General features: G+C 44.4%; 1 protein-coding gene across 1 annotated transcript in view; it reads left to right on the top strand.

Moving 5' to 3' along the window:
* unc13d (unc-13 homolog D (C. elegans)) overlaps window positions 1-11,505 on the top strand; it is a 47,402-nt gene extending 35,897 nt beyond the window's left edge. Inside the window, exons 29-34 of the mRNA XM_042086747.1 lie at window positions 3,207-3,278; window positions 3,561-3,644; window positions 7,723-7,843; window positions 8,856-8,979; window positions 9,346-9,536; window positions 11,355-11,505. Of these exons, the coding sequence (XP_041942681.1) occupies window positions 3,207-3,278; window positions 3,561-3,644; window positions 7,723-7,779 (213 nt within the window). The 3' untranslated portion in view covers window positions 7,780-7,843; window positions 8,856-8,979; window positions 9,346-9,536; window positions 11,355-11,505. The remainder of the gene's footprint in view (window positions 1-3,206; window positions 3,279-3,560; window positions 3,645-7,722; window positions 7,844-8,855; window positions 8,980-9,345; window positions 9,537-11,354) is intronic.
* The last annotated feature ends 651 nt before the right edge of the window (window positions 11,506-12,156 follow it).

Below are 12,156 nucleotides of genomic sequence, written 5' to 3'. Positions count from 1 at the left end.
TGCACACCCTACACACACACTGACCAAACGTATAGTTGCACACCCTACACACACACTGACCAAACGTATAGTTGCCCTACACACACACTGAGCAAACGTATAGTTGCACACCCTACACACACACTGACCAAACGTATAGTTGCACACCCTACACACACACTGAGCAAACGTATAGTTGCCCTACACACACACTGACCAAACGTATAGTTGCGCACCCTACACACACACTGACCAAACGTATAGTTGCACACCCTACACACACACTGACCAAACGTATAGTTGCACACCCTACACACACACTGACCAAACGTATAGTTGCACACCCTACACACACACTGACCAAACGTTGCGCACCCTACACACACACTGACCAAACGTATAGTTGCACACCCTACACACACACTGACCAAACGTATAGTTGCACACCCTACACACACAGGCTCAAACGTATAGTTGCACACCCTACACACACACTGACCAAACGTATAGTTGCGCACCCTACACACACACTGACCAAACGTATAGTTGCGCACCCTACACACACACTGACCAAACGTATAGTTGCGCACCCTACACACACACTGACCAAACGTATAGTTGCACACCCTACACACACACTGACCAAACGTATAGTTGCGCACCCTACACACACACTGACCAAACGTATAGTTGTGCACCCTACACACACACTGACCAAACGTATAGTTGCACACCCTACACACACACAGGCTCAAACGTATAGTTGCACACCCTACACACACACTGACCAAACGTATGTTGCACACCCTACACACACACTGACCAAACGTATAGTTGCACACCCTACACACACAGGCTCAAGCCAGCCAGAGCAGGCGCTCAGCTCAGAGATCAGGGGCTGTATTCACAAAGCCTTTTATCTTACCACTAGGAGTACTCCTAAATCGCACTAAAAGATTTTAGCTAGTAGGAGTTTTCTCTTAAAAGTTATTCACAAAGTAGGGCTGTCAAAATAACTGATTAATTTTGATTAATTCATTTGAGAAAAAATAACTGATTAAAAAAATTAGTGCAGATTAATCAATTCCGTATGACCTTTTACCTCGAGCTGTTCTAGTCAGTAAAAATAAGACTGTAAAATGAAGGAGAGAGAAGAAAACGTGCTGCCTGGATCATTGATTGGAACATTTACTTTTAAAAAATGGCCTGATGGTGTTGATAAAAATAAAGTGTTGAAAATAAAGTCCTTTGCAATGTCTGCAGCAAGGAATTTGCATATCACCGGAGTTCATCAACTCTATAGTCGCACATCAATGCAAAGAAATAAGTGTTGACATTGATGGGAGTGTTAATTTATTTTCATTGTGTCCCCTGTTATATCTGTGGCCTGAAACGCCTAGTATGTGAAAAAAAAACTTCTTCCCTAAGCACTTTTGAATTTATTTCCTCAGCATATTAGGTCATATCATAGATCTATGATATGACCTAATATGCTGAGGAAATAAATTCAAAAGTGCTTCAGGAAGAAGTTTTTTAAGAAGTTATGGCCATTATTTGAACAGTGAAAATAATAATAAAAGAGTTTTTGAACTTTAATGTCACTAATGCTGATTATTCAATGATTCATTTGAATTTAAATATTTAAAATACTTTCACAGCAAAAATTATATATGCGATTAATTTAGCTTAATTAATCACAGCGTATGTAATTAATTAGATTAATTTTTTTAATCGATTGACAGCCCTATCACAAAGCCTTTCAGACCTACTCTTAGTAAGGAAAAATGACAAGTCCTAAACTAAGAGTGAGTCTTCGTTGCTATGGATGACGTCATTACTCATGCACGAGCTTGACTGAAGTGACCACCTTGATTGGCTGATGATTGTAACGCGGGAATGATTCCAAACACCTCTCTTACGATGATGAGTGACAGGTGACAGGTCTGAGAATGCGTGCGCTACTAGTGTGAAGGACGGAAGATGATTAATAACTGAATAAAAAGGCCTAGCCTAAATGAATAAAGAGTAAGGCAAAACAAATAGCCTAGTAGCCTAATGAAACATAGGCCTAAGGATTGATGCAGTATTGCAACATTATTAAATTAATCTGTCACCATATGCCTACGTTTGCAAAGAGGAGAACATTTTAATTTGATTCACAATGAAACGTTACATTTAATTTACATGTTAACAATGAGTAGTTTTGGTTGTTGTTGGTGGCGTTATTGCGTCCCTTTTATGAATGCAAAATTGTTCCCTCGCGATTGGAAGCTCCTGTTGCCGCATAGGCTACACATTTCAAAACATTGCAACGTGCAATGCCACAAAAAGCTGTTTGTGAATAGGTCTTAGTGAGTTAGGAGTCCTCTCGACTTCTTTTAAGCTGTCCCAGACTTAGGTTCTACTTTTAGGTCTAAAATGCTTCGTGAATTACTTTTAGTGAGAAAAATTAGGAGTCCTAAAGTTAGGAGTGACACGCCCATTATTTTTAGGAGTTGCTCCTAAATTAGCCACTTAGGAGCTACTTTTAGCTTTAAAATTCTTTGTGAATGCCCATATTTATGCTATTGTGATTGGTGGAATAGCAGCGCGGTAAAATCTTGAATCTAGCATGTATGGTGTGAATCTAGAGTCTAGCATGTATGGTGTGAATCTAGCATGTATGGTGTGAACGTACAATAATATACTCCCATCAAACTCCACAGACAGATTTTCTGTCGCCCAAGCAATGACTGCATACCCATACCGTACCAAGACCAAATAATCTTGGGGTACCAAAAAGGAGCTCAACACGGCTCGGTTGTTTTGGCACAGTTCGCAAAATTTTGACAAAAGGGACTGCAATAATTGTGACCATGCAGTACTGTGCAGTTAGTGGAAATGCCCCATAACTGACACCATAGGAGTGTGTGTATATGTGTGTGTGTGTGTGTGTGTGTGTGTGTGTGTGTGTGTGTTGTGAGACAGTGAGAGGTTCAAGTACTGCATTAAGTCACAGCAATTCACATTACAGTAGCTCATGCATTTGTTCTCATGAAACCATTAATTCATTAATCCATTCATTCAAAATGCATACCCAAATTAATGTCATTTTATTTGCTAATATAACTATGTCATGGTACTGTAATCATGGTTGGTAGTGTAAGTGTATGTATAAAAAGGCTGAGAGTGTATATGTGTCTGTGTGTGTGTGTGTGTGTGTGTGTGTGCGTGTGTGTGTGTGACAGTGTCTGGAGCAGTGCTTCCATGCAGATGGAAATGGACTCCCACTGGAAACACTGCACACTGAAGAGTACAAGGTGAGAAGACTGATAACTGTGCTGGAGTTGATTGATTGACTGATTGGTTGGTTGATTGATTTATTGACTTATTGATTGAGTGAGTGAGTGAGTGAGTGATTGAGTGAGTTAGGGAGTGACTTACAAACACATTAGCCAATTGATTAATTATGCAGGCCGTCAAGGCCATCAAGCTTTGTGATATATTTAGAGTGATTCCCTCTTTGACTCTCAGGTTGTGATATATTTAGAGTGATTTCCTCTTTGTGATATATTTAGAGTGATTCCCTCTTTGACTCTCAGGTTGTGAGAGCTCATCTAACACAGAATGCATTGAACAGCAGGCAACTGATTGAGAAGTTCCTGGAGAGAAAAGTATATCAGCAGGTAAGCGTTCAGGAAGCTCATCAAGTGGACCTCTAGTGTTCCCCTGTCTTCTCCTCCCACTAACTGCCCAATACAGATATGAATAAATGGAGGAATGACTTAACATATCCCACTAACTGCCCAATACAGATATGAATAAATGGAGGAATGACTTAACATATCCCACTAACTGCCCAATACAGATATGAATAAATGGAGGAATGACTTAACATATCTGTGTACACCTACGTGTTGACAGAGAGAATGAAAGATGTCACCGATTCCCTAACCTGACTCCGCCAGATGGATTGCTTTGCATTTGCTCGGCATATCCATATCCACATTTTCTCCATCGCAAATAGCTAGTAAAATAAAATGGAGCTCGCGAGATTAGGATGGTCTCATGAGGCCACTGACTCCCTGTCTGTAGACACAGTATACTGTATATTGCTCATACTTGTTACACATACACTTGTTGTAGATAGAAAGATAGAAACACTAATACTAAGCAAGAACACATAGGCTACTACTGGCCAATCCTCTCCAATTGTTTAGAATTGGACTCTGGGCGTTTGGGAACAGCTGAGGGAGGAGGCTACTTGAAACTGTGAGTTTCGGTCGGTGTGAGCGAGCGGACTTTCAGTTGACAGTAATTAACACCCTTTTGAACAATCTAAGCTGTGCGAACGTCAGAGGGCGGTCTACGCTGAATCATCATTAGTGAGACACGAGGACAGCTGCATGCAATTCCTGTCAGCATAACAATAGAGGCTGTAGCTGAAGCGTAAGCGTCAGCCCTCGTTTCAGCCGTCCTCGTGTAAGACGGACACGGTCAAGACGAGCAAGTTTACCTGTCCAAGTTCACCGAGCACAGGCGCCGACAAAGGCAAAATGTGCCGTTCCACCATATCTGTTATCACCGGCCATTGCAGAAAACGGCATCATGCCAAAAGGGGCAGAAATCGCCTTCACCTCCAGCAACTTAAACGGTCCTCACCGACAGAAACCTCCTTCTCCATGGGCTTGTGGAACTGTCAATCCGCAGTCAACAAAACAGACTTCATAGCTGGCTATGCCAACCACCTTTCATTGGAACTCCTTGCTCTGACTGAGACTTGGATCAAACCAGAGAACACTGCCACCCCGGCTGCACTCTCCACTAACCTTACACTATCCCACACCCCTCGCCTATCTGGACGAGGAGGCGGGACGGGCCTGCTGATCTCCAACAAATGGAAATTCACCCCGCTACTGCCTTCAAACAAATATGTCTCATTCGAATTCCATGCCATCACAGTGATCGCCCCAGCAAAACTCTACGTGCTGGTCATCTACCGCCCTCCAGACCAACTAGGCGACTTTATGGACAAACTTGACACTCTGCTGTCCTCCATCCCTGAGCATGACTGTCCGCTTCTTGTTCTCGGTGATATGAACATCCACTTAGATGCCCCAGGCTCAGCGGACTTTTTGGCCCTGATCCACTCCTTTGACCTCAAACTGGTTCAAAGCCCACCGACTCACAAAGCTGGCAAAGAGCTTGACTTGATCTTCACTCGGAACTGCAGCACAGACACCCTCATGGTGACGCCTCTCCATCTTTCTGACCACTTCTTCATCCAGTTCAACGTCTGCCGATGGTCCTCAGCCGATGGTCACGTTCCGCCCGCAACATCCGGAACCTGTCTCCAACGCACTTCTCCTCTGTGGTTGCCTCCGGTCTACCTCCACTCAACACCTTCTCCTCTCTGGAGGTTAATGAGGCCACAGACTGGCTCTGCTCCACACTGACCTCGTGTCTAGACGAGCTGTGCCCTCTTACCACAAGGCCAGCTCGATCCAAACACTCTCATCCATGGCTAAATGATACCCTCCAATCGCAGCGCACCAAACTCAGAGCCGCGGAGAGGAAATGGCACAAATCCAAACTAACTGATGACCTCAAAAACTACCAGACACTCCTGACCTCCTTCTCAGCCAGCATCACTGCTGCTAAGACGGCTTTCTACAATGACAAAATCAACAGCGCTACAGACACTCGAAAACTTTTCTCAACCTTCAAATCGCTACTCAACCCTCAGCTACCTCCTCCTCCATCCAGCCTTACTGCAGATCAGCAATCAATTCTCTACATGCCCACTCAACGCATCTGACTCAGATACAACTCCTACAACCTCTAGGGACTGCTGGTACATCTTTTTCAGCATTCACGCCTCTCTCCGAGAGTGAAGTATCTAGACTCCTGACATGCAGCCGTCCTACCACATGCTCGCTGGACCCTATACCTACGAGCCTACTTCAGTCCATCAGCCCGACCATCGCTCCAGCTATCACACATGTGATCAATGCCTCGCTAACCTCCGGCACATTTCCAACAGCGTTCAAAATGGCCCGGGTAACACCGTTACTTAAGAAAGCTTCTCTCAACCCTGCTCAAGTCGAGAACTACCGCCCTGTCTCACTCCTGCCTTTCCTATCCAAAGGCATTGAACGAGCAGTCTCCAAACAGGTCTCTGATTTCCTTTCACAGAACAACCTTCTGGATCCAAATCAGTCTGGGTTCAAAAGCGGCCACTCTCCCGAAACGGCTCTGCTGTCTGTAACAGAAGCCTTAAAAGAAGCCAGGGCGACCGCTCGGTCATCAGTACTCATTCTGCTTGACTTATCGGCTGCCTTTGACACGGTTAATCACCGCATCCTTCTCTCTATACTCGCTAACATGGGAATCTCCGGTTCTGCTCTCTCCTGGTTTGAATCCTACCTCACAGGACGCTCGTTTAACGTATCATGGCTTGGTCAGCTATCTGCACCTCACCATCTCACCACAGGGGTCCCCCAGGGCTCAGTGCTGGGCCCCCTTCTCTTTGCTATCTACACCACCTCCTTGGGACAGATTATCCGTTCGCATGGCTTCTCATACCACTGCTATGCAGACGACACACAGCTCTATCTGTCCTTTCCACCTGATGACCCCTTGGTTTCAGCACGGATCTCGGATTGCTCTCAGACATAGCTACATGGATGAAGGCACACCACCTCCAGCTGAACCTCTCAAAGACTGAACTGCTGGTCCTCCCAGCTAAACCTACCATACACCACAACATCAACATCAAATTTGACTCCCTGTCTGTTTCACCTACCAGGACTGCAAGAAATCTAGGAGTTGTTCTCGACAACCAACTAAACTTCTCAGATCATGTTGCCTCAGTCGCCCGGTCATGCCGTTTCGCACTCTACAACATACGGAAAATCAGGACTTACTTGACTCAAGATGCTACCCAACTTCTGGTTCAGGCAATAGTCATCTCACGACTCGACTACTGCAATGCCCTCCTGACAGGTCTCCCAGCCTGCGCAGTGAAACCACTTCAGATGATCCAGAACGCGTGCCTGGTCTACAACCAACCCAAAAGGGCACATGTTACCCCGCTGCTCATCCAGCTACACTGGCTACCAATGGCGGCCCGCATCAAATTCAAGGCTCTAACGCTTGCCTACAAAGTAGTCTCCGGTTCTGCTCCCACCTACTTGAATGCCCTCATACAGACATACGCTACCTCCAGACCGCTACGCTCCTCAGACGAACGACGTCTAGCTCTACCACCGGTACGCTCAAGCCAATCCAAACTTTTCTCATCTGTTGTTCCTCGTTGGTGGAACACACTGCCAGTTCCTACAAGGGCAGGGACATCCTTCTCCATTTTCAAAAAACTCCTGAAGACCCAGCTCTTTAGAGAACATCTCCTCTCATAGCAACACTTACAACAAGTCTTACTGATTCTAGCACTCACCAGCCGTCTTAAACTGACAAGTAACTGTTAAAAACAGCACTCACTGATGCACTTATTCTTACTGTACTCTAATGTTTTTTAAATTGTCCTAAAATTGTTGAGAATTGCTCTAAAACTTAAACTGTTTACCATGTTGTTAGTCGCTTTGGCTAAAAAAGCGTCAGCCAAATGTAATGTAATACTACACCTTGTTCGAGCTTTTTCATGGCCGCTTTGGTCCCTTTTCTTCCTCCTCCTGCCAACACAGCTGTCTGGGTGATGTGGCATTAAGTGATGTGTTAAGATGTCTGTGTTCTCTTCATCAACAGAAGGTGGTGAGTGGGGATAAGTATGGAGCAGTGACCCTCATCACCTGCTACAAGTGAAACGATCAGAAGCTCCAGGTGGAGGTGCTTAACGCCAGCAACCTCATCCCTCTGGACTCCAATGGTGAGAGGAGGAAGAGGAGGAAGCTTTATGAGGGCGGCCTCAAGAAAGAGCTGGTTACAGCCAGAGCAGATTCAATGCAGTCACAATATAACCAGAACAGAACCAGGGCTAGAACATGACTAGAATACAGCCAGAACAAGATTAGAACAGAGCTAGATCAGGGCTAGAACAGGATCAAAATAGAGTCAGAACAGGGCTAGAACAGGGCTAGAACAGAGCTAAGACAGGGCTAGAATATTCATGGTTTTCATCAGGTACCTAGATTATGAATGCAGACTGCATGGTGCTTAATACACCTGTGAAAAGGGACCTGATGAAACCCATGAATAGCCAGAACAGGGCTAGAATAGAGCCAAAACAGGCTAGAACAGGACCAAAATAGAGCCAGAACAGAGCTAGAACAGGGCTAGAACAGAGCTAAGACAGGGCTAGAATATTCATGGTTTTCATCAGGTACCTAGATTATGAATGCAGACTGCATGGTGCTTAATACACCTGTGAAAAGGGACCTGATGAAACCCATGAATAGCCAGAACAGGGCTAGAATAGAGCCAGAACAGAGAACAGGGCTAGAATAGAGCTAGAACAGAGCTAGAACAGGGCTAGAACAGAGCTAGAACAGGGCTAGAACAGGGCTAGAATAGAGCTATAACAGAGAACAGAGCTAGAACAGGGCTAGAATAGAGCCAGAACAGGGCTAGAATAGAGCCAGAACAGGGCTAGAATAGAGCTAGAACAGAGAACAGGGCTAGAATAGAGCCAGATGGTGGTGTTAGAGTTCTAGTAAGACAGAAAAAACTGGCGCGAGTGACTGAGGTGCTAGACGAGTCTGTTTTGTATTTGTATGTGGCTTTTTGATTGGAAAGAGAGAGAGATTGATGGGTTTTGTGTAGCACTTTTTAAGCATAATTTGAATAAATTGGAAGGGATTTTGACAGGCAAACTGTGTAGAACCTCATGATGATATCACAATAATTTTCTCTCATCCTCGTCTCCCCGATGTCTTCCTCAGGTGCCAGTGACCCGTTTGTGCAGCTCTCTCTAGAACCGCGCCATAACTTCCCAGAAGTAGAACCTCGAAGCACCAAGATCAAAAGCTGTGACCTCAACCCTCTCTTTGAGGAGGGCTTTGAGTTGTACGACACATTTGTATTATTTCATTTAACATATACCTTTTGTGTAAAATGCCTGTATTGCAGCTGTTCCATACTGAATGTATATTAAATATACTGACATTAAGTATACTGGGATGATAGACATCCCACTCAACAAGCTCACCTTCCAATAGTCCAACCTGAAAATGTTGGATTTACATGTAAAGAAGGAATGTATTGAGTGCCACCTAGTGAATACTTTTGGTAATGCATACTTCATGTGATTAGATTGATTCCTGAATGTATTTTCTGTGTGTGTTTCTGTGTATGTGTGTGTGTGTGTGTGTGTGTGTGTGTGTGTGTGTGTGTGTGTGTGTGTGTGTGTGTGTGTCCATCTTCCTGAGACAGTATGGTGTCTCTGGAGCAGTGCCAGGCTCCGGGAGCATCTCTGGTGGTGACGGTGTTGGATCACGACACGTTGCGTAGTGACGACTTTGAGGGCGAGGCCTTCCTGTCCCTGCGGGCTATCCCAGGGGTGGGGGGCATCGACACGTCCCCCGCACAGATACGCCTGCCCCTCATGCACCCTAAACCCAACAGTAAGACACACACACACACACAACCCTCGACTTCGTCTCTCCCCAAAAGCAGCTCATGGTCATCTGGAGTCCAGTCGCCTGCAGTTGGGTGTATGATTTATGCTCAGTGCGATTCATAACAATCAAAAGTGTTCTTTTTCTCGTTTTTTGTAATGCAATGTTTAATTGAAACAGTTGCCGTTTTCAATTACCCTGGAAATCCAGAGTTCTCGCGAAAGCACAATTTGAGGTCCGGAATCAGTCAGTAAACATTGGTCCTAGTCTTATCCAATTGTGTGCATGCTTGGTGCCGCCCCCCGAGTTGGGCCATTTTCATTACTCATAGCCAGACCCTAAATCTTTCTTTTTTTTTTTTTAAATTACAATTTTTCTCAGCTGCTTAGATGTATTTCTAAGAGTTGAAATGCTCAAATCTATTTGTTCAACCTCTACATCATCTGTGCACCTCTTAAAAGCAATTTATCACTTTGAACAAACAGCAAATGCTTTCACACACATGCAATTGCTTGTGTACAAATGGCTGCTGAATTTAACATTATCAATTTTTAACGTCATGTTGGTCAACATGGGTTTTACAGGATCTCTATTGAATAGTCCTTCCCCCAAAAACATTTAGGCATTAGTTCACTGCTTGACATATGTAAACGAACCTGTAATCTGAACCAGTTCTAATATGTGATGTTGAGTATAATTTGACCATTTCTGTTTCACTTTGTTTAGAGGTGCTGGAGGAGAAGTGCTGTTGGTTTTGTGTTGTTGTCTGGTAACATGCTACAGTATGAAGAGTGTAAACTTGTAAATCCTGTCTGATCTATAGTCTCTCACATACAGTAAAGTGTAACTTTTTACTGTTGAAATTTATATATGCATTAGACGGAACAATTGCAGCCTAAGAGGCACAACATGGAATAATTTTTCCATGACAACATGGAATCATTTTGACTATCTTGTTCATAGCAGTGACACAGGAACTTTGCATTCTGATGGCGTTAACATGTTGATTGGCATACATATTTGATTTTGACGTATTCTAGGCTAAGCATTTTGAGCAAGTTACACTGTGAGGTGCAGTTTGCACGAATGGTTTTGAGAAATGCACTTGCTGTTCAAACATACAGTAAATGATGATTTGAGAAATGCACCAAAACGACTGAGAAAAACTGTATGTACTGAACTGTAAGCGCAAAGTTCATGGATCATAAAATAGTTTTAGAAGACTGGTCTAATTGTATAACATACACGCCGCCATCACGTCTGGTGTAGCCAGTTCCATTTGATTTGAGTGGAAGCGAATTGTTGCAGCAGACGCTACGCGGAGAGAACGCTTCAGTCGCGTGCTCCGTATAGCCTCCCTGTAAGTCCCGCTGCATAATCGGTTGGCTACAGAGAATGTGTTGCAGTGTGAAAGAGTTGTACCCATGTGGATGTGTTGCAGTGTGAAAGAGTTGTGCCCATGTGGATGTGTTGTAGTGTGAAAGAGGTGCCCGTGTGAATATGTTGTAGTGTGAAAGAGTTGTGAATGTGTTGCAAGAGTATTAATCTCATTCCCTTGCCGGTGAAAGTGAGTGTATATTGCTGTTGTGAAAGAGTGATCTTACATTTCTGTTATGACAGAGTGGATATGTGTTGTCTTGCAGAAAGCATATACTTGTGTTTGAAAGTGAAAGAGTTGTGAAAGAGGGCTCTTGCATTACTGAGGTGAAGGTGCATATTTGTGTTGTCCTGTAGGTGAAAGTGTATATTTGTGTTGTCCTGCCGGTGACAGCGTATACATGTAATGTCCTGCCGGTGACGGCGTATATTTCTGTTGTCCTGCAGGTGACAACTACCTGAAGCTGCTGGAGGCTCGGCGGGATGATCGCGAGGCGCAGTCGTTCGTGAAACTACGGCGACAGAGGGAGAAGAAGTCACAGGAGGCTTGAGGAGAGTGGTGTGGAAACCTCTCTCTCTCTCTTTCCCCCCAGGATCACTCATCTCTCTCTCTCTTCCTCCCCCCAGGATAACTCATCTCTCTCTCTCTTCCTCCCCACAGGATCAGACAGCCCTCCATCCACCAAATGTTGTCTTGTTTACACCACTAAAAAGTGCCTAAAATGCTTCTCTCGAGGAATGTTAGTGTGAAATGAAATGAACCATGGATCATACTTCATGTTCTGCCAAACCATTATCCATGTCTTTCTCACATGTATGTTCTCTCTCTTCTAGACACTGTTCCACCTCTCACATAGATCTCTGTTTTCTCGCTGGGTTTAGCACATCAGCTTATTTATCTACTCTGTATAAACACATCTGTATGATTTTGTAAAGTGTCTGTAGCGTTCTGTTGAAGTTGAACCTAAAAACGGCTCAGCTTCATCCATGCCGTCAGGCTGGAAGTAACTGCTTATACTTTCACCGGATGTGGCCCAGAATCAAGCCTGATCTGGGCCTCCTCTGCCTGAGCAGGTAAATGCAATAAAAGGACTGAGGCTTAGACTGACGTGTGTGTGTGTGTGTGTGTGTGTGTGTGTGTGTGTGTGTGCGCGCATGTGGAACGTGACGTGCGTTGAGGGTTTGTGCCGAGTGCTACACTTTCAATTTGCAACTCTGTAGTGTTGCATGTGGACCATGACGTGCGTTG

The sequence above is a fragment of the Alosa sapidissima genome, chromosome 3, assembly GCF_018492685.1.
Source record: "Alosa sapidissima isolate fAloSap1 chromosome 3, fAloSap1.pri, whole genome shotgun sequence".
In the NCBI taxonomy this organism is placed as follows: Eukaryota; Metazoa; Chordata; class Actinopteri; order Clupeiformes; family Clupeidae; genus Alosa; species Alosa sapidissima.
This window is presented reverse-complemented; position numbering and strand designations above follow the sequence as displayed.